The 22,954-nt window shown below is 45.7% G+C and overlaps 2 protein-coding genes across 2 annotated transcripts in view; one reads left to right on the forward strand and one right to left on the reverse strand.

Moving 5' to 3' along the window:
• Positions 1–3,258, reverse strand: part of LOC144673248 (uncharacterized) — a 68,969-nt gene extending 65,711 nt beyond the window's left edge. Inside the window, 1 exon segment of the mRNA XM_078535173.1 lies at positions 2,294–3,258. Coding sequence (XP_078391299.1) covers positions 2,294–3,124 — 831 coding nt within the window. The 5' untranslated portion in view covers positions 3,125–3,258.
• Positions 3,259–6,365: 3,107 nt separating this feature from the next.
• Positions 6,366–22,366, forward strand: LOC144673238 (uncharacterized). Its single transcript, XM_078535167.1, has 3 exons — positions 6,366–7,256; positions 17,417–17,419; positions 20,949–22,366. The coding sequence occupies exons 1-3, from the start codon at positions 6,670–6,672 to the stop codon at positions 21,955–21,957; spliced, it is 1,599 nt and encodes a 532-aa protein (XP_078391293.1). The 5' UTR covers positions 6,366–6,669; the 3' UTR covers positions 21,958–22,366.
• The last annotated feature ends 588 nt before the right edge of the window (positions 22,367–22,954 follow it).

The raw sequence follows: 22,954 nt of genomic DNA on the forward strand, positions 1-22,954 counted from the left end.
ACACCAGACTATATACTTTATTGGGAGTGTGGGATTAGCTGATGCCTGTACAATCCTTTACCTTTGCGCAGTAAGCAGAAACGGTCGTTTGTGTGATTTCATAAATAGAATTTTTAACTACATGTACATAACTTATTTTTGAATCCGGAAATGGTCCGGATCGTGAACATTTACCACTAAAATTAACCAATTTGCTAGTGCAAGCATATGTGACTTTTCAGCCAATTTGTTGTTCTTATTTACAGTGAATTGTTGGGGAGAAAAAAATGTTATTTCAACCAATCTCCCAATGTTATCAAATCCTTTTAAACATTTGAATATTGCTGAAAAAAGAGACATGCTGTCAAAGCTTTTCTTCTTGCACTCATTAGGATAGATGCAAGAATACCAAATGTCAAAGTGAACAACAGTTTATACTGTCTGAGAAACAGGGTGCTGATTGGTTGTCAAATGGACCCCGACTGGTTCAGGCATTGCCATGTAGAATGCACCAGAGAACAGTTACCCAAAGCTTTTGTTCAAATTCAGAAATGGCAAGTCGACTCTGATTGGTTGAGATGCTGCCATGGGGAATGCATCAGGGAACAATTGTCCCCCAAGCTCCTGTTTAATTAAAAAGGCAAAATGCTTGGACAAATTCCTTTTGTGTGCAGAAAACAGGGCCCACTATTTGAATATGAAAAATCCAGTGCCTGGATCCAGTTTGCATGTTCACTACATCTAATCATTTCTTCCTTTGGCCATACTCTATTTGTGTACCACGTTTTGTTCAAATCCATCCATTAGTTTTTAAGATATATTGTTACAGACAGACAAACAAATAGGGATGAAAACATTCTCTGTAAGGACAAAGCTGAAAAAAATAAATGTTTTTATTAAGACCAAGGAAGCCTTAGGCTAATCCACAGCCAACAACCTGCTCTGAAAACTCTGCTGATATTTTGACAGCTGTGATAAATTCCACCCCAGCAGCAGAGACAATCCACAACATTCCAAAGCAATCGCCATTTGAAATTAAACAAACCACAACAATTGAAAAGAAAAAGTCAATTCTCCTGATTTCCCAATGTGAACGGATCCTTCAAAAAAATTCCAGGATCCGGAACTGCACCAAAGATAGGACAGTTCTTGCATGGTTGGTGTACCAAGTTTCGGTAAATCCATCCATTAATTTGTGAGATCAATTGTTTACAGACAAACATCTTCAATGGCAGAGGTACTTTCAGTACATTGACCAGCCCCAAAATCTATTCTCAGTCAGCATTTCACAGGGGGAAAGGGATGGATTCTCAGACAAGCAAGATAAGGCACCCCCTTTAAATAGCCAGTTCTCACAATGTATTCGGTGGCCTTTGGACGGAAGCAGATTGGACCACATTGGGAGTTCTTGCACTGCCTCTCCCCGCCACCCTCAGGTCAGCTGGCTCCTGCTCCTGCTGGAGAATCTGCCTGTAAGAATAGGAGTGTGTTGATTTAAAAATAAACTTGCATTTATATAGCACCTTCCACCACCTCATGGAGTCTCAAAGTGTTCCACTGCCAATGAAACACTTTCTGAAATGTGGTCGCACTGTAGGAAACGTGGCAACCAATTTGTGCATAGCAAGCTCCCACAGACGGCAATGGCCAGGGTGTCTGTTTTCACTGATGTTGATTGAGGGATAAATATCAGGCACCAGGACACCAGGGGAGATCTCCTCCCCCTCCTGCTCTCCTTCCAATTGTGGCCATTGAATCTTTTACATACACCTGAGAGGGCAGACGGGGCTCTCGGGTTAATGTCTCACTGGAAAGACGGTCTCTCTGTCAGGACTGCTCTCCCTCATAACTGGCACCGGAGGTGTCAACCGTGGATTCTGGGGGCTTGAGTCTCTGGGTTGGGGATTCGAACGCAGCACCTCCTGACTCAGAGGTAAGAGTGCGACCCACTGTCATGCTGTGTTGAATAAAATCATCCAGCTGGTGTTCTAGAATGATGGAATGGTTACAACACTGAAGAGAGGCTATTCAGCCCATTGTGTCTGTGCCAGCCCTCTGCAAGAGCAGCGAACATAGTGTCATTCTGCTATCTTTTCCACATAACCCTGTCAATTTTTCCCCTTCAGATAATGATCCAATTTTCTGTTGAAAACCATGACTGAATCTTCCTCCAAGCCCTTTCATCCCTGGCACCATTCTAGTACATCTCCAATCCTCCCACTTCACCAGCTGTCAGAATGAACATGGTTCAGTCCTGGATGTGATTAACAGCAGCAATAACGGCAAAATCCAACCCCTGTAATTACTTGTGAACTCGCCGGTGTCTCAGCAGACTGGATAACTGACTGAAACCCTTCCCACACATAGAGCAGGTGAATGGCCTCTCACCAGTGTGAATTCGCTGGTGTCTCAGCAGGGTGGACGAATCTCTGAATCCCTTCCCACATTCAGAGCAGATGGACGGTCTCTCCCTGGTGTGAACTCGCTGATGCATCACCAGGTTGCATAACTGAATGAATCCTTTCCCACATCCAGAGCAAGTGAATGGCCTCTTCCCATTGTGAACACGTTGGTGTGTCTGCAGGTGGGATAGTTGAGTGAATCCTTTCCCACAATCGGAACAGATGAAAGGCCTCTCCCCGGTGTGAACTCGCTGGTGTGTCAGCAGGTTGGATGACTGAGGGAATCCCTTCCCACATGTAGAGCAGATGAAAGGCTTCTCCCCAGTGTGAACCCGCTGGTGTGTCAGGAGGGCAGATGAATCGCTGAATCCCTTCCCACACTCAGGGCAGGTGAATGGCCTCTCCCTGGTGTGAACTCGCTGGTGCATCATCAGGTTGGATGACTGAGTGAATGCCTTCCCACACTCAGAGCAGATAAATGGCCTCTCCCCAGTGTGAACTCGCTTGTGTGTCAGCAGGTGAGATGAATTACTGAATCCCTTCCCACATTCAGAGCAGACGAAAGGCCTCTCCCCGGAGTGAACTCGCTGGTGTTTCAGCAGGGTGGATGACTGAGTGAATGCTTTCCCACACTCAGAGCAGGTAAAAGGCCTCTCCCCAGTGTGAATGCGTTGATGAGTTTCCAGCGCAGATGGGGTGCAGAATCCCTTCCCACAGTCCCCACATTTGTATGGTTTCTCCATGGTGCAGGTGTCCTTGTGTCCTTCCAGGTTAACCGCTCAGTTGAAACCTCGTCTTCAAACAGAACATGTGTACAATCTCTCCCCGCTGTGAATGGCGTAATGTTGTTACAGACTGTATAACTGTTTAAAGCTCTTTTCACAGTCAGTGCACTGGAGCACTGTCACTCAGTTGTCTGTGTCTCATTGCTTTTCCAGTCACACTGATGCTTGAAATGTTTTCCCACAGACAGAACATTTTTCTGTCCCACAGACAGAAAATTTCTCCTTCCACATTCAAAGGACTGATGATATTCAGGTCCTGATGAATCCAATAACTCTGTCAGATCTTGATGCGATATTTGGTTTGAGTTTCCCAGATACAAGTCCTCTCCTAATATCCTGTAAAAGCAATTTACAAAAGTCATCATTGTCAGTGCAGGATAAAAATTCACAACACATAATTCTAGTTTCTATGGAACATTCTTTCTCTCGTATTCCCCAGAAGCAGTAACTCCCTGTCCCTCCATTCTCACTCTGCTGTACCTCCGAAATCTCCCGAAGGTGCCATTTCATGCTGATCAGCAGATCCATGTGCACTGCTTCCAGTCCAGGGCACAGGGGCCTTGGAAATCAATTTGCAGGCTATATATATATATATATATATGTATACATTACTGGATTTAAAATGTGCATAATGTACACTGCATTACTTGATTAAAGATACAGAGAGGATGCAAGGAAGAGCTTTACTTAGGAGCGAGTGTGCATGACCTGGAACTCACTGCCTACAAGGGTGGTGGAATTCGCGATGATCAGTGATTTCAAAATGAAATTGGTGGACACTTGAAGGAAATAAACGTGTAGGAGAACAGGGTATAGAGGGAGAATGGGAGGATAGCTCTACAGAGAGTCGGCATGGACTTGAGTTGCTGAATGCATTCCTGTGTTGTAATGACTCAATGACTGGAAATATATAACGGTAGCTAGAGTACTATATTACAAGTAGACATAGTTATAAATGAAAGTTATTATCGGTCAACAAAAAATATATCAAATATTTACCATATAAAAACACTCGACATATCTCTGCCCTATATTAGTTTACTGTCACCTTAAATGTCAGGCATCTCCTGGGGAATCCGCCTATTTTATTGGAAATACTAGGAAAGAGGCTATCCTTTTAGCCAGACAAATAAATGTGTCAAGCCGAGGGAGTAAAGGATGTCAATGTCTTTAAGAGAGAGCGAGAGAGAAAGAGAGACCTGGGCCAACCTTTCCAGAGTCTGCACCCTCACTGGATTCACTTCCTTTCCCTTCAGTTCCTGCAGGTCAACAATTTAAACCCAGAATTAGAAAAGAAATGGAAAGGGGGAGAAAAAGAAAGTGTTTTACTCACAGGTATTTGACACGGGACTGGGGAGAAAGTTTTCCTGTGTGAGAAGCTAAATCCTCCTTCAGAGAGAGAAGCAGCATCAGCAGCTTTGCTGGGCAGTAACGGAGAGTTTTAAAAACTCATCCGCATTCAAACAATGGGGGAAGCTCCGTGTCGTCATTGCGACAGTGCCCGCGCTCTGATTGGTTGGAGGACCATCCACCTTCCGGTCGTCCAGCTCCTCCTATTGGTTAACCTCGGTCCGACTACAATGAGGGAGAGGTAATCCGAGCGCGTGTTCGGGTGAGAGACTTTGACCATCAAGTCCATTGCTCTCAATGTGAACTGGGAACGTTCCTCTGAATCATTGTGTCGCCTGAGTCAGCCAATAGGACTGACTGTGCTCCGCGGTGACGTCCTCGGGTTCCAGTTTGCGGACCAGGCGCGCGGACACGGGAGCCCCACCCCCACCCCTTGTTCCCCCTCCCCCGAACCTCCTCGAGCCAAAGTTTCCAGGCAACCGGCTGACGGCTCCGGCCAGAGCGAGAAGCCGCTCAGCGAATTGCCCCTTCCCCCTTTGTCGACGGCGACCGGCTGGTCCAAAAAGAGATCGAGAGCGACCGCTGACGGCAGCCGCACTGCGCCTGCTCCGGACAGAAAGCGCTTTCTGCGCCTGCGTGCTGGGCTGCCAGCTATGGGAGTGGGGGAGGGGACTGTGTAAAATGTTTTCTCCTCATTTTCTTCCAATGCAATTTGATTTTAAACGGCACAGCATTTGTTTTTAGCTTCATAAACATTAAAACTTCTTCCTCGGTCCAACATCTGTGAGTAAATCACTTTCTTTCCTTCCCCTGGGAAGTACAGAGAGTTGCGGGACTCTGTAACTGGAATTAGTGCCAAATATGCTGAGGGGGGAAATGCTGGTGATTTTATGGATCAGGCTGATGCTCCAGCTGTTTAAATTCATATTTATCCGGTCTATTGAAATGCTATTTGTCTGTTAATGCAGGCTTCATTTATGTTGAATTTAGTTTGATTGTTACAGGAATCGTTTTTAAAAAATAAAACCTTGTCCTTCTGTTTATTCCGTTGGGGTTGTCTGGGAATTTGTTTACTTTAAGGTTATTGGTTTCCACAGGGATCGTAACAACAGAGAAATGTCTAGTTATTTATTATTCTGTATTAAAGTTCATTTATTATTATTTCTAGTCCTGTAATAATACTGTAGCTGCATTATATATTTCCGGTCATAGACTCATTACAGCACAGATGGTGTCCAATTGGAAACTCAGATCCATGCTGACATTCTGTAGAGTAATCCAGTCGATCCCATTCTCCATCTGTATCCTCGTTCCCCTGAAAGTTTTTCTTTCAACTCCCTATCCAATTTCATTTTGAAACCATTGATCATCTCCGGTTCTGCCATCCTCATAGGCATCGAATTCCAGGCCACAACTACTCGCTGTCTAAATAAAGTTCTTCCTCAAATCCCCTCTGTATCGCTAATCAAGTATTACAATCTTTTTGGCTCCTTCAGGAGAATTGGGAGTGTATAAATGAGATATAACAGAGTGAGAACGAAGGGAGTAAAACAGAAAATGGTGCAAAAAAACTCAGCAGGTCTGGCAGCATATGTGGAGTGAGAAACAGAGCTAACATTTTGAATCTGTCTGAACATTCCTGAGAGCTCAAAATGCAGGGAGCATGTTGGGGATGGAGATTTACAGCTTTTGGGGAATGAGAGGGGAAAGAATGTTCCATAGAAACTAGAATTGTCTGTTCTGAATTTCTATCGCAGACTATCTGTGATGACTTTTGTAAACTCCTTTTACAGGACATTAGAAGGGGATGATTTGTAGTCAGAAAGTTCAAACCAAAGGTCACGTCAAGATCTGTCAGAGCCACTCGATTAATCGGGATCTGAATATCAGCAGCCTTTGAACCTAGAAGAAATATTTGTCTGTTACGTCTGCTTCAAAATATTTGAAACATCAGTGTGACTGGAAAAGCACCGATTCTCACACACCCGAGTGAGTGTATTCCAATGCACTGGCTTTGGAAAGAGCTATGAACTGTTGTACAGTCTGAAGAAACATTGCCGCATTCACAGCCAGGGAGACCGTACACAGGTTCTGTGTGTGAACGAGGCTTCGACTGATTGTCAAACCTGCAGAGACACAAGGGCACTTGCACCATGGAGAAACCATGGAAATGTAGGGATTGTGCGAAGGGATTCCGATGCCCGTCTGCATTGGAAATTCATCAACGCAGTCACACTGGGGAGAAGCCATTCACCTGCTCTGAGTGTGGGAAGGCATTCAGTGGTTCATGGCAGCTGCACGCACACCAGCGAGTTCATGCAGTGGAGAGGCCATTCACCTGCTCTCAGTGTGGCAAGGGATTCAGTGATTCATCAACCCTGCTGAGACACCAGCGAGTTCACACTGGAGAGAGGCCATTCACCTGCTCTGAGTGTGGGAAGGGATTCACCCAGTTATCCAACCTGCTAACACACCAGGAAGTTCACACCGGGGAGAGGCCATTCACCTGCTCTCATTGTGGGAAAGGATTCACTCGGTTATTCAATTTGCAGACACATCAGCGAGTCCACACCGGGGAGAGGCCGTTCACCTGCTCTGTGTGTGGGAAAGGTTTCACCCAGTCATCGAACCTGCTGCTACACCAGCAACTTCACACTGGGGAGAGGTCATTCCCCTGCTCTCAGTGTGGGAAGGGATTCACTCGATTATCCAGCCTGCAGAGGCACCAGCGAGTTCACAAGTGATCACAGCGATTGGATTCTGCTCTTATTGCTGCTGTTAATTACATCTAGGACTGAACCATGTTCATCCTGACAGTTGGTGAAGTGGGAGGATCCCTTTCTGCTGGACTGGCCGGTCTCACAATTTTGTTTCCAGTGGGCTGATGCTCTTTGAGGCTTGTTGCGAATATCCATTGCACATTTCATATGGATCATTAAATAAAATGCTGTATGGATGGAAAAAGATATTCATGCATTTCTGTTTGGAATCTCCCAAAGCATGCCACGTTGCCATGGAGATGGGCTGTTGGAGTTAGAAGGTTCTTTTGTTTAATTTATCTGGGTATTTCCCACAGAAGGCAGTTGCACATCTGGGCTTGTGTAGTTTGCAGCTCACTTGGAGTTGGTGAGGGAAAAGAAGCTGGAAAATTTGCCCGGCTTGGAGCTAGAAGGTGAAATCTACAGTGGCCCTCCCAGTGAAAGGCCTTGTGGTAGAAAGCAGTTAGTCATATGAATTAGGAGCAGGTGTAGGCCATTCAGGCCTGTGAGCCTGCTCAGCCATGTTATAAGATCATAGGTGATCTAATTGAGGCCCCAACTCTACTTTCCTGTCTACCCCCATAATCTTTGACTCCCTGTCAATCAAGAATTAACTCAACCTTAAAATTATTCAGTAGCCTCCACTGCTTTCTGGTGAAGAGAATTCCACAATTGACGACCCTGTGAGAAGACAAATTTCTCCTCATCTCTGTCTTAAATGGGTGACCCCTTATTTTTAAACAGTGGCCCCTAGTTGTCGTCTCTCCCATAAGGAGAAACATCCTCAGCCTCCGAAGTGGCCAGGAGGCACAGATTTGTTTCAGCGCAAAAGGAGGCCATTCAGCCGATCGTGACTGCACCGGCTCTTTGGTCATTTCACTTAGAGCCGTTCTCCCGCCTTCTACCTATAACCCTTCAGATTCTTCCTTTTCCGGTAACAGTCTAATTCCCTCTTGAATGCTTCAATTGAACCTGCCTCCACCACACTCCCAGGCAGTGCATTCCAGACCTTAACCACTCGCTGCATGAAGAAGGTTTTCCTCGTGTCACTTTTGCTTCTTTTACCAACTACTTTAAATCTGTGCCCTCTCGTTTTTGATCCTTTCAGAAGGGGGAACTCATCACATTCTCCCCATCAACCCTGTCCAGACCCCTCATGATTTTGAATACACTTCCAGCCCACTGAAACACCAGTTCATTCACCTGCTCTGAGTGTGGGAAGGGATTCACTCATCATCCCACCTACTGGCACACTAGGGAGTTCACAAGTAACTATCGTGATTGTATTTTGCTGTTAATCACAAACAGAACTGAACTATGTTCACTGGGGTCTGTTTCTACTGATGTTAATAAACTCCAGCCCAGTTATAGGGCATAGTATTGTGGATAAAATTCAAATCAGCTTTGTGTTAAATACAGTGTGTTGAGTCTTTTTAGTATCTCTGAGACAAGTTAGTTCCTTTTGAAGGGCTCTCCCTCTCCCCTGTCTCCTCAATCCTCATCTCCAACAACTGTGAGAAGCTCATGGAGTTTCTTTGTCACTAAGATTGAAACAATTTGATCTGCTCCCTCCCTCCCTTCCACTAGATCACCAGTCCAATTGACCTTGAATGTTCCCCCCTCGCCCTGAACGTGTATCTTTCTGTAGTTTCTCTCCCATGCCCCCTCGTTCCTTCTCAGCACTTAGCTTTGCCATGAGACCCATCTCCTGCTACCCCAGCCCTATTTTCACTCATCTGTTGATCTCCAAGCTTCCCATGCTTGTTGACATTGTTAACAGTTCTCTCTTCAGTTACTGCTCCTCTCTCCTTCAAATCTGACATTATCACCCCCTCCTCAATAAAATCAACCATTGATCCCACGATCCTTGCAAACCACTCCAAGCTCCCTTTCCCCTTCAAAGTCCTGAAATGTGTTGGCACCTCCCAAATCCTGCCCATCTTTTTGGAATTCCATTTTTGAATCTGAACATATGAAATAGGAGCAGAAGTAGGCCATTTGGCCCCTCGACAAATAAGATTTCTGCCTCTGCCACATTATCGAAGTAGCTCTTCTCAGTCCCTAACTGCATCCAATGTAACCAAGGTAAACTCTCCCTCATCGTCCTTTGTCCTTCTTGGCCCATCTACAGTCTTTGACACAATTGACCAAACCATCCATAGGGATGGTGAATAAATGCTGGCCTAGCCACATCCCATGAATGAATTAAAACAAAAATTCCTTCAATGCCTCTTCACTGTTGTCGAGCTGGGTGGGACTGATCCCTGATTCCTTTCTTATCAAATTGTAGCAAGAGGATCAGCTGCAGTAGCTGTCATTATTTGAGTTTTTTTTTTACAAACTGACTCACTGGGAAAATGATCATGTGTCACTAGACATTAACATAAAAATGTTCCATTCTCAGTCTCACATTGACTGTCTCTTACAGACCAAGTCCTTCTAAATATATCACCGCTCCTGGATTAGATCAACAGGGAAAAGTGAAGATGGTATAGTCCACAACCCAATCTAACAGCAGTAAAAATATCTGAAAATTCCCATTAAAATGCAAGGCATTGCAGAGCAACTGTGGCTTCTGTGACTTATTGAAACCGAGTCATTACACAGATTGGCCAAAAGCTCCATTATTGCAGGATGCGGATGGCAGAAGATGGAGTTTGATCCTTCTTATTTTTCAACACCGACATTAGCGGAATCTCACCCCCACTTCCCTAGAATCAAATGAAGATTAAGTGAGTTCGATCTCTAATGGCGGCCGCAGTACCCACAATACCACACGGCTCAGAAACCGCTCTATCTGCCGCGGGTTGGCCGGGTGGGTCGCGCATGCTCGGAGGGTCCTGGTCTCTTTGTTTGAGGTTGTTCCCCGGGAAGAAGCCGGAAGCGGCGGATAGTGAGAGTGGAGAATGTTCATTGTTTAATATTCGGCTCTGGGGCCGCACTCGGGATTTGTAAACCCCGCCCCCCCTGCCCGGGGTTTATCCACCTGACAGTTCTCGATGCGCGGCTGATTGACGGCGGAGCTAGACCAATAGGAAGAGGGGGCGGGGTTGGAGGCATGAGCACTGACGGCTGATCCTCCAACCAATTAGAGTGAATGAGGGGCGGGGCTGAGTCCAGATCAGCCTCATTGGCTGAAACTCTGCATCATTTTGAAATGGGCAATTGGAGATGTCACAGAGCTGGAAGCAGGCAGCCTGGAGTATTGTGTGCAGTTTTCGTCTCCTTACCGAAGAAAGGATATACTTGTCACAGAGGAAGTGCCTGCAAAGCTTCACCATCCTGATTCCTGGGATGGCAGGATTGTTGTATGAGGAGAGTTTTGGGTCGACTAGGGCTGTATTCACTGGAGTTCAGAAGAATGAGAGGGGCCGTCATTGAAACGTTTAAAATTCGGACAGAAGTGTACAGACTGGATGCAGGGATGATGTTTCCCCAGGCTGGGTTTGGAGGGGTGGGTGGTGGGGGGCGTCTGGAACAAGGGGTCAGTCTCAGGATATGGTGCAGGCCATTTCGGACTGAGTTGCGGTGAAATTTATTTGCTCAGTGCATGGTGAACCTGTGGAATTGTCTACCACAAAAGGCTGTGGAGGCCAAATCGCTGAATAGATTTCTAGACATGAAAGGCATCAAGGTGTTTGGGAAAAGAGGGGGAGTATGATGTTGAGGTAGAGGGTCAGCCATGATCACTTGAATGGAAGAGCAGGCTCGAGGGGCCAAATGGCCTACTCCTGCTCCTATTTTCTATGTTTCTAAGTGTCTATGCCTTGGTAAAGGAGCGGATGTTGGTCACAAAATCAGCTCAGGGTGAAATCAACGTTGAGATGATGAACAATGTGGCTCAGACTCAGACAGTGGCCAGAATAACAACAGAACAATAGAATCCAACCAATACAGTCAGATGTGAACTTATTGGTGTGTCAGAAGGTTGAATGATCGAGTGAATCCCTTCCCAGATTCAGTGCAGGTGAATGGTTTCTCTCCATTGGTATTTCATCTGATCTTTAGAGCTTTGAAAACTCTTCAGACAGTGAGAACAATTAAAAGGTCTCTTATCAGAGTGAACAACTTGATGGGCAGTGAGATTGGACACACAAGTGAATCAGGATCGGATGTGTCAATAAATTTCAGTTATGGAGCAGCTCTATTAAGAGAAAGGCAGGACAAACTTAAAGACGAAATGTAAAGTTCAGGCAGTGATTTACAGAACAACATGAGCTCTATACTTCTCTTGTCATATCTAGACAGCAGAGCACACTTCTTTCCTTGGAGCTTCCAGTTTTCTTGTGGAGTTTCCAGCTTTTGTGTTTCTTTCTCTTCTTTCCTTTGTTCTTTTCTCCACTGTACCAAATCCCTCAGGTGGACTGTTCTTAGTTGGAAACCCCCCCGCCAACTGGCTCCCCTGAGACCACCAATCAGAACTGTCCATGGACATTTCACTATTCAATCATGTGGCTCTTGTCCAATCACAGGTGTGTTCATGTGAACAGCATTCGCCTGTTGATGAAAGCACACATATTCCTCTATGATTACATAGAACTCCTGCACTTCCACCATTTCACAGTTCTAAACTCAGACAAGCCGGTTCAAAGCATGACATCACCTCCAGAGATTCTACCCTACAGATCAACACACAGGCAAAGAAAGAACACAACTCCTGCAGACTATATTAATACACAGTCAAAGAAAGAACAGAATTCTCACAGACTGTATCCGGAGAATGGATGACTGAGTGAATCTCTTCCCACACACGGAGTAAGTTTTACGGTTTCTCCTCACTGTGAATGTGCTGGTGTTTCTGGAAGCTGGATGATTCAGTGAATCCCTTCCCACACACAGTGCAGGTGAATGGCCTCTCCCTAGTGTGACTGTGCCAATGAGTTCCCAGCCGGGATAGAGAACTGAATCCCTTCCCACAGTCCCCACATTTCCACGGTTTCTCCCTGTTGCTTAATCCTTGCTGACAATTCTTACTGATTTACACACTCTTCAAAGTGAAGCCTCCATTATGAAATTAAATTATCAAACAACAGGAATCAAAGCAGTGAAATATTTTACAGGCACATCAATAAAAGCTTAATCAATCAACATTGATACTGATGAAGTTTGGAAGTCGCTGAGTTCAACCATTTCTCACACAGCAGCAGTAACATTTGGTAAAGGGGAATCCACAATAAAGGCTGGTTTGAGACCTACTCAGCAGAGATGACATCTATCATTGAAGCAAAAAGCAAAGCCGACCTGATGCATAACATAAACCCAACAGCTAAGTACTGTGTGCAGTACCCTGTTGCTAGTGTCCATGTGTCTCTCCAGGTTGGACGATCAGTTAAGCCTTACACAGGATTATATAGGATATACAGCACAGAAAGAAGCCATTCAGCCCAACCAGTGCATGTTGGTGTTTATGTTCCACTCAAGCCACCTCTCATCTTTCCACTTCTAAATCTACCATCATGAGCTAATATTTCCTTCAGCCACATATGTTTGTCTAGCCTCCCCATGAATACATCTATACTATTCACTTCACCCACTTCCTGTGGTCTTGAGTTCCACATTCTCACCACTCTCTGGGCGAAGAAGTTTCTTCTGAATTCCCTACTGGATTTCTCGGTGACTATCTTATATTGATGGTCTCTAGTTTTGCTCTTCCCCACAAGAGGAAACATTCTCTCTGTTTCCTCTCCATTAAAACTTTCATCATTTTAAAGTCCTAAATTAGTTCAGCTTCAGACATCTTTTTTCAAGAGAAAAGAGATCCAGTCTGTTCATCCTCTCCTGATATGTAAACCCATGCATTTCTGATATCATTCTTATCAATTTTCTCTGCACCCTCTCCAGTGTCTCTATATCCTTTCTATAATTTGGTGACCAGAACTGCACACAGTACTTGGCTGTTGGGTTTATTTTGTGTGTCAAAAGGAGATCTTCCCTCCACAGTTTCCAACCTCATAGTCTCCCAACCTCCCACAACTCTTTCTCCGGTACATCGATGACTGCTTCGGTGCTGCTTCATGCTGTCACCTTGACCTGGAAAAATGTATTAATTTTGCTTCCAATTTCCACCCCTCCAACACTTTCACATGGTCTATCACTGACACTTCCCTTTCCTTCTTTGAACTCTCTGTCTCAATTTCTGGTGATAGACTGTCCACCAATATTCATGACAAGCCCACCGACTCCCACAGCTACCTCGACTACAGCTTCTCACACTCTGCTTCCTGTTAGGACTCCATCCCATTCTCTCAGTTCCTTCGCCTCCGTCGCATAGTTCCGATGATGCCACTTTCCAAAACAGTTCTTCTGACATGTCTTCCTTCTTCCTTAACTGAGGTTTTCCACCCACGGTGGTTGACAGGGCCCTCAACCGTGTCCAACCCATCTCCTGCGCATCTGCCCACACACCTTCCTCTCCCTCCCAGAACCATGATAGGGTCCCCCTTGTCCTCACTTATCATCCCACCAGCCTCCGCATTCAAAGGACCATCCTCCGCCATTTCCGCCAGCTCTAGCATGATGCCACAACCAAACACAGCTTCCCTTCACCCCCCCGTCGGCATTCTGTAGGGACCATTCCCTCCGGGACACCCTGGTCCACTCCTCCATCACCCCCTACACCTCAACCCCCCCCACCCCATGCAACCGCAGATGGTACAGCACCTGCCCCTATACTTCCCCCCTCCTCACCGTCCAAGGGCCCAAACACTCCTTTCAAGTGAAGCAGCAATTCACTTGCACTTCCATCAATTTAGTCTACTGCATTTGCTGCTCCCAATGTGGTCTCCTCTACATTGGAGAGACCAAACGCAGACTGGGTAACCGCTTTTTGGAACACCTTTGGTCTGTCCGCAAGCATGACCCAGATCTGCCTGTTGCTTGCCATTTCAACACCCCATCCTACTCTCATGCTCACATGACCGTTCTTGGCCTGCTGCGATGTTCCAGTGAAGCTCAACGGAAACTGGAGGAACAGCACCTCATCTTCCAATTAGGCACTTTTCAGCCTTCTGGACTTAACAATGAGTTCAACAACTTCAAGTCATGAACTCTCTCCTCCATCCTCACCCCCTCTTTTATCCCCCTTTTTAAATTTAATTTTATTTATATATATATATTTCTTTTCCCACTGATTTCTATTGTTATTTTTGAAATTTATTTATATTCATTGTTTATTCCCCACCTTTAAGCCTATTTCGATCCCCTCCCCCACACCTCGTCCCCACTAGGGCCATCTGTCACTGCTCATCCTGCTTTCCACCCTTAATGTCACCATTAGCACATCCTTTAGCTCATATCACCATCGTCAACACCCCTTTGACCTTTTATTTATGACATCTTTTGCAGTCTCTCCTTTGCCTCCACCGATCACTGGCCCTCTATCCAGCTTCACCTGTCCCACCCCCTTTAACCGCTTATATTTCATTACATTTCTATTTCTCTTTAGTTCTGATGAAGAGTCATATGGACTCGAAATGTTAACTAGTCTTTCTCTCCACAGATGCTTTCAGACCTGCTGAGTTTTTCCAGCAATTTTTGCTTTTGTTCCTGGGTAACCACACCTTCAATTGTCTGTCTCTGGACACCACTCGCAATGCGCATGCGCACCGATATAGATGGAGCAGCCGTATTGAACATGCTCCAGCTCACAATGCCCATGTAATTGATGGCAGCTGTAGGCCAGTAGAAGGAAGGAGTGGGATGGAGGACCGAATGGGAGCAGCAGGTCCCCCATCCAATCGGAGTGAGTGAGGGCCGTGGCTGAGCACAGATCTCCCTCATTTGTTGAACATAGTCACATAGAGTTATACAGTACAGAAACAGGCCCTTTGGCCTATTGGGACTGTGCCGGCCATCAAGCACCTGTCTATTCTAAACCCATATTCCACCACCTGGCCCGTAGCCCTGTACGCTATGGCTTTTCAAGTGCTCATCTAAATACTTTTAAAATGTTGTGAGGGTTCCTACCTCTACCAACCCCTCAGGCAGCGTGTTCCAGATTCCTACCACCCTCTGGGTAAAATTTTGTTTCCTCAAATCCCCTCTAAACCTCCTGCCCCTTACCTTAATTCCATGCCCCCTATTATTGACACCTCCGCTAATAATGCCCATCATAATTTTGTAAGCCACTAATATGTTCCCTCTCTGCCTTTTCTGCTCTAAGGGAAACAACCCTCGCCTATCCAATCTCTCTTTATAGTTGAAATGGTCCAGCCCAGGCAACATCCTGGTGAATCTGCCCTGCACCCTCTCCAGTCCAATCACATCCTTCCTATAGTGTGGCGACCAGAACTGCACACAGTACTCCAGCTGTGGCCTAACTAGCGTTTTATACACATCCAACATAACCTCTCTGCTCTTATATTCTACGCCTCAGCTAATAAAGGCAAATATCCCATATGCCTTCTTAACCACTTTATCTCCCTGTGCTGCTGCTTTCAGGGGTCTATGGACATGTACACCAAGGTCACTCTGATCCTCTGTACTTCCTAGGGTCCTACCATTCATTATGTATTCCCTAACCGTGTTAGTCCTCTCAACATGCATCACCTCACATTTCTCAGGGTTAAATTCCAGCCCGTCTATATCATCCTGTAATCTAAGGCTTTCCTCCTCACTGTTTACAACACCACCAATTTTTATGTCATCTGTGAACTTACTGGCCACTGAAACTCTGCATCATTTTGAAAGTTGATTTTGTCTCAAACTCCACAAGAAAACTTGATGAAACCCTTTGGGTGTGGAGCAAACATTTCAGCAATTGTTACTGAAATGGATTTATTCACAAGGAATGCAATAAATGTACTTAATTAGAGAACCATAAATAATATGTACCATTTAACAACACTAGATATACCTCTGCCCTATATTAATTTATTGGCCCCTGGGTAACCGCCCATTTAATTGTGAATATTAAGAAAGAGGCCATCCTTTGTCAGACAAATAAATGTGTCAAGCTGGGAAAGCAAAAGATGTCAATGTTTTTAAGAGGGAGAGAGACCTGGGCCAAACTTTCCATGGAGCTTTTTTGTCACTAAGATTGAGACAATCCGATCAGCTGCCTCTGCTGTGTCCCTCCCTTCCATTGACTCGCTGGGCCAAACCGCTTCTAAAGAGCTCCCTTGCTGCAGCCCTGAGTCTGCTTTTTTCTTTAGCTTCTCTCCAATCTTCCCTCATGCTTCTCAGAACTTATCTTTTCCATAAAACCCACCTCCTCCATTCCTATTCCAATTGATCACCCAACCTTCCCATGTTCGCTGATATTGTTAACAGCTCTCTCTCTTCAGGTACTGTCCTTTCCTTTAAATCTGCCATAACTACTTATCCTCAAGAAAACAAGCACTTGACCGCAATGTTCTTGCCAACTACCACCCAATCTCTAATCACCCTTTCCTCGCCAAAGTCCTTGTCACCTCCCAAATCCAAGCACATTTTCCCAGAACTCCATGTTTGTATCCCTTCAATGAGATTTCTGTAACTGCCACAACATTGAAACAGCTCTTATTTAAGTCACAAATTACAGCCTATGTGAATATGGCAGAGGTAAATTCTGCTGCAATTTCCTTCTCATCCTGTCTGCAGTCTTTGACACTGTTAACCAAACCATTCTCTTTGAATGCCTCTGCACTGTTGATTCCTTTCTCTTGATTCTTTTCTTATCTATCTCATTGTAGCTAGAGAATAATCTGTAGCAGCTGTGATTATTTTCTTTACGTTTTTACAAACTGACTCTGTTGGTAAGTGATCAGGTGTCACTGAACTATGATATTAAAATGTTCCTTTATCCCTCTAAATGCGATTGTATCTTGCAAGCCAAGTCCTTTTAACTACAGTAGCCCTTCTGGATTCGATCAACAGAGAAGAGTGAAGGCATCACCATCCACAGCCCAAGCTGGTAGTCGTAAAAACATTTGATAATTCCCATCAAATGCAAAACATAGCAGAAGAATTATGTATTGGTCTGTTACAGATTTATGAAATGGATTCATTGCAAAGATTGGCCAACAGATCCATTGTCGTAGGGTTTGGATGGTAGGAGATGGGCCTTGGTCTTTCTTAGTTGCAATCTCTATATCAGCATAACCTTGTCTTCGTTTCCTCAGATTCAGACAAAAATTAAGTCAGTTCCAATGAAGAGTCATAGTGGGTTTGAAACATTATCTCTTGTTTCTCTCTCCACAGATGCTGCCAGAGTTGCTGAGTTTTTCCAGTATTTTCTGTTTTTATTTCAGATTTCCAACATCTGCAGTATTTTGCTTTTATTTTAATGATCAACGGACTCTGGGTCTCTAATGGCATCCGTATTACCCACAGTCCCAAACATCTCAGAAACCGCTCTATCTGCCGCAGGTTGGCCGGGTGAATTGTGCATGCTCGGAGGGTCCTGGTCTCTTTGTTTGAGGTTGTTCACAGAATCACACAGTGCAGAAGAGGCCCTTCGGCTCTTCAAGTCTGCACCAACACGTGAGAAACACCTGACCTACCTACCTAATCCTATTTACCAGCACTTGGCCCATAGCCTTGAATGTTATGATGTGCCAAGTGCTCATCCAGGTACTTTTTAAAGGATGTGAGGCAACCCTCCTTCAACACCCTCTCCCAGGCAGCGCATTCTCCACCCTCTGGGTAAAAAAGTTTTTCTTCACATCCGCCCTAAACCTCCTGCCCCTCACCTTGAATTTGTGTTCCCTTGTGACTGACCCTTCAACTAAGGGGAACAGCTGCTCCCTATCCACCCTGTCCGTGCCCCTCACAACCTTGTCAACCTCGATCAGGTCACCCCTCAGTCTTCTCTGCTCCAAGGAAAACAACCCAAGTCTACCCAACCTCTCACCATAACTTAAATGTTAATAAAGGCAAGTATCCCATATGCCTTCTTAACCACCTTATCTACCTGTCCGGCGGATAGTGAGATTGGAGAATGTTCATTGTTTAATATTCGGATCTGGGGCCGCACTCGGGATTTGTAAACCCCGCCCCCCTGCCCGGGGTTTATTAACCCGCTCCCAACAGTGACCTCTCACCTGACAGCTCACAATGCCCAGCTGATTGACAGCGGTTCCGAGCCAATAGGAAGAGAGAGGCGGGACTAGAGGACGGAGCGGGTGCGGTTTGCCCTCCAACCAATTGGACTGATGGAGGGGCGGGGTTAGGCCGCGACTGAAGCATGCGCAGTACTAGAACCGGAGCTGGAAGAAGGAGCGGTCGACTTGAGCTCACAAAGGGTGAGAAATGAATCCAGCGGCTGGAGATTGTGAACCGGGGGGGAGCCTGGAAACCACGCGCGAGCTTGGAGGGCGGGTGGAGATTGTGAACCGTGGGGAGCTCGGAGGGCGGGTGCAGATTGTGAACCGGGGGGGGAGCCTGGACACCGCGCGCGAGCTCGGAGGGCGGGTGCAGATCGTGAACCGGTGGGAACCTGGACACCGCGCGCGAGCTCGGAGGGCGGGTGCAGATTGTGAACCGGGGGGGGAGCCTGGACACCGCGCGCGAGCTTGGAGGGCGGGGAGACGGTGCCCCAGTGGTAATGCCACTGGGCTGGGGACATGGGTTCAAGTCCCAACATCGGACTATGGGTTATTGTCCTTGTGAGTGCAGCACAGTTTTACCGGAATGATACCTGGACTCCAAGAGTCGGTTAATAATTTATAAAACTATCAATTATCGTAAAACCCATCTGGTTCACTAATGTCCCTTTAGGGAAGGAAATCTGCCGTCCTTACCAAGTCCGGCCTACATGTGACTCCAGCCCCACAGTGATGTGGTTCACTCTGAAACGGCCCAGCAAGCCACACAGCTCCAGGGCCATTAGGGATGGACAATGCCCACATCCCATCATAGAATAAAAAAACACATGGTGTGTGCGGGACTGGAAACCCTGGTAAGAGGTTTGGCTTATGCAGGCAACTGCCTATTGTCATCTTGAGAGGGGAAGGTGGAGTGAATGGGTAGTGATATTGGTGAGGGAATTGTCATTTGTGGCAGAAAACTCCAAACTTGTCAAGCTTTGTGTCAACAATTGTTTCCTCATTTCACTGTGAAAGACATGGCTACAATTTTTTGACCATGCTTGTCCTCACTTCCCCAGATTCAGACAAAGATTCAGTCAGTTCCAAAGAAGAGATATAGTCCTAGACTCTGGGGGCATAGTGTAAACATGAGAGCCAGACCTTCCAGGAGTGAAGTCAGCAAATACTTCTACACACAAAGAGAGGTAGAAGTTAGGAACTCTGTTCCACAAACAGCAGTTGATTACATATTAAATTTAAATCTGACAGGGACGAGGGACTAAATGGCCAACTCCTAGAATTATAGAAACTTGCAGCACAGAAAGAGCCCATTCAACCCTTTATACTTGTGCTGTTTCTTTGAAAGAGCAGTCATGTTTAGACCCAGACACCCACTTTCTGTTTGTAATCCATATGTTCCTCATTCTCAAATCCCTGTCAACTTCCTTTTAAAATTCCTTCTAGAGTCAGGTCCCAGCACCTTTTCAGGTAGCGAGTTCCAGATCCTGACAACTCTCTGTTGGTGCAGAAACTGCTGAACTTCATGTTGAGTCTGGAAGTTTGTAAAATGCCAGATCGAAAGATGAGCTGCTGTTCCTAGAGCTCCCATTGAGCTTCATTGGAACAGTTCAGGAGGCCAAGGACAGAGATGTCAGAGTAGGAGTGGGGCGGAGAATTAAAATGACAAGTGACTGGAAGCTCAGGGTCAAGCTCACAGGCTGAACAGAGGTTGTTCCACAAAGTGATCACACAATCTGTGTTTGATCTTCCCCATGTCGAGCAGACCACATGATGAGCACTGAATACAGTAACTAAATTGAAAACAATTACAAGTAAATGACTTTGTTGTAGGCCGAAGAAATATACTTTATTTGAAGAGTAAAGGTTACAAAGTAATTTCCAGAATATTAAACCTTCAGTCCAGTTACAGTGATTTTTAACATCAGCAGAAACAAACCCAAACTATCAGAATGAACAAGGTTCAGTACTGAGTGTGATCAACAGCAACAATAACAGCAGAATCCAACCCCTGGAGTCAATGCTGAACTCGCTGGTGTATCAGCCAGTTGGATGATGGATTAAATCCCTTCTCACACATGGAGCAGGTTTCCGGCCTGTCCCCAGTGTGAACTCGCTGCTGTGTGTCTTGGAGCTGGTGGCTTCCCCATGCACCAGCTGCTCTTGTCTTTTCAGGTGGTGGGGGTCATGGGTTTGGGAGATTCTGTCAAAATTCTGGTTGAGCTGCAAATCTATGAAATCCATCTCCTTTTCCCCTCCTCCACCTCTCACTCTCTCTTCTCCCATAGAGGCCGGAATCTCGTGTAGGCCCAGACCGGGAGGCAGATTCCCTTCCCTGAAGGACGTTAGTGAACCAGTTGGGTTTTTATGACAATCTGGCAGTTTTCATGGTCACATTTTCCTCGTGTCAGCCCCACAAATTACCGGATTCGTTCAGCTCAATTTCACAATCTGTCTTTCTGTTTTTGTGGGTTCTCTTTCATATTTCTTTGTTTCTGTTTTGAATTCATGTTACAGAGTATGAGAAGGATTTGCAGTCAGGAAGGTCAAACCAAAATCAGATCAAAATCTGCCAGAGTCTATCGATTCATCAGGACCTGAAGATCATCAGCCTTTGAACACGGAAGCAAAAAGCACCGTTTACACCAGGGAGAAACCGTGGAAATGTGGGGACTGTGGGAAGGGATTCAGATCCCCGTCTAATCTGGAAACTCATCGACGCAGTCACACTGGGGAGAGGCCGTTCATCTGCTCCGTGTGTGGGAAGGGATTCACTCAGTTAATCTGCCTTCAGAGACACCAGCGACTTCACACTGGGGAGAGGCCTTTCACCTGCTCCATGTGTGGAAAAGGATTCACTCGCTCATCCCACCTGCTGGAACACCAGCAAGTTCACACTGACAAGAGAGAGTTTAAATGCCCCGACTGTGAAAAGAGCTTTAAAAACCCACATGGACTGAGGGAGCACCAGCGCATTCACACTGCGTATGCACCATTCAGCTGCTCACAGTGTGGGAAGAAGCTCAGGACATCATCCCGCCTTCTGAAACACCTGCGAGTTCACACTGACGAGAGGCCGTTTAAATGTCCAGACTGTGGGAAGTGCTTCAAAAGTTCTGGGCATCAACAATGTCATCAACGTATTCACACTGATGAGAGACCGTTCAGGTGCTTTCACTGCGGGACTGGGTTCAGGCAACAATCTCATCTCACTGCACACCAGCGCACCCACACTGGGGAGAGGCCGTTCACCTGCTCTGAGTGTGGGAAGAAATTCACTCAGAAACCCCACCTGCTGAGACACCAGCGAGTTCACACTGACGAGAGATCATTTAAATGTCCAGACTGTGGAAAGCGCTTTAAAAGTTCTGGGGATCTGCAATACCACCAACGTATTCACACTGATGAGAAACCATTCAGATGCTCTCACTGTGGGACTGGGTTCAGGCAATCATTTCATCTCACTGCACACCAGCGAATTCACACTGGGGAGAGGCCGTTCACCTGCTCTGAGTGTGGGAAGGGATTCACTCAGTCATCCAACCTGCTGATACACCAGCAAGTTCACACTGGGGAGAAGTCATTCACCTGCTCCAAGTGTGGGAAGGGATTCACACGCTTATCCTACCTAGTGACACACCAGCGAGTTCACAAGTGATTACAGGGGTTGGATTCTGCTGTTATTGCTGCTGTTAATCACATCCTGGACTGAATCATGTTCATTCTGAAAGTTGGGGTTGATCTCAAATGTCAGTTGCCCAGTTTAGACTTAGCGTGTACCCACGCCATCTCTCAATCATGTGACTAGATCATCATGTCTGCAAACCTCGTTTTCAATGTACATCACTCAAATTGTATTGAACTAAAGATGAACAATGAGCAGATCACAGTGCAACCCTGCAGCTCTATATTGACTGGAGAAAGTCTGTTCTGTAACTCGAGGATGAAGCTTGGTAAGCTCTGAATGTTTGTAATTACAAGTAGGCTCAAGCTATTTGAGAGATGGGCTGTTCAAAACTGTTAACTTGTCAGATATTGAAGGAATTACTCTGAAAATAAATTCACCAATTGATAACCTCAGACTCTGCTCCCTGCTGTAATTAATACTCAGCATCCATTCGTGCTGATTTACGGTGAATTACTGAATATCCTGTGGAGTCTTTGTTCCTTGTTTTGTGAAATAGCTCTCCCCATTAGTGCTGAACTGCTGGATAACTCTGATTACATTTCGACATGTCTAGAAAGGGTCTGTGTGCCCACATTTCACTGTGATTTGTAAACAATAAACAATGTTCGTGGCCTGACTTGTCGTCTGGTATCCGGGTGATTTGTGAAGAAAGATTTAATTCACTCACTCAGCACCTTGAGGGGAACCAGACTGAGGTTTAATGAACATAAAAAATAGGAGTAGGAAGAGGCCATTTGGCCCATTAAGTCTGCTCTGCTATTCGATATGATCATGGTTGATCTTCTACCTTAGATCCACACTCCCCATAAACCTTAATTCCCCTTGTACCCAAAACTCTGTCGACCTCAGTCTTAAATATAACTGAGAGCCAAGGATGCCTGGGATAGAAAGTTCCAAAGATTTACTACTGAGTGAAGAAATTCCTCCTCATCTCAGTCCTAAATGGTCGACCCCTTATTCTGAGACT

Source organism: Cetorhinus maximus, unplaced genomic scaffold (genome assembly GCF_964194155.1).
Source record: "Cetorhinus maximus unplaced genomic scaffold, sCetMax3.hap1.1 HAP1_SCAFFOLD_320, whole genome shotgun sequence".
In the NCBI taxonomy this organism is placed as follows: domain Eukaryota; kingdom Metazoa; phylum Chordata; class Chondrichthyes; order Lamniformes; family Cetorhinidae; genus Cetorhinus; species Cetorhinus maximus.

Coding starts and splice junctions, on each gene's coding strand:
- LOC144673238 (XM_078535167.1), top strand. CDS start 6,670: ATGGAGAAACCATGGAAATGTAGGGATTGTGCGAAGGGATTCCGATGC.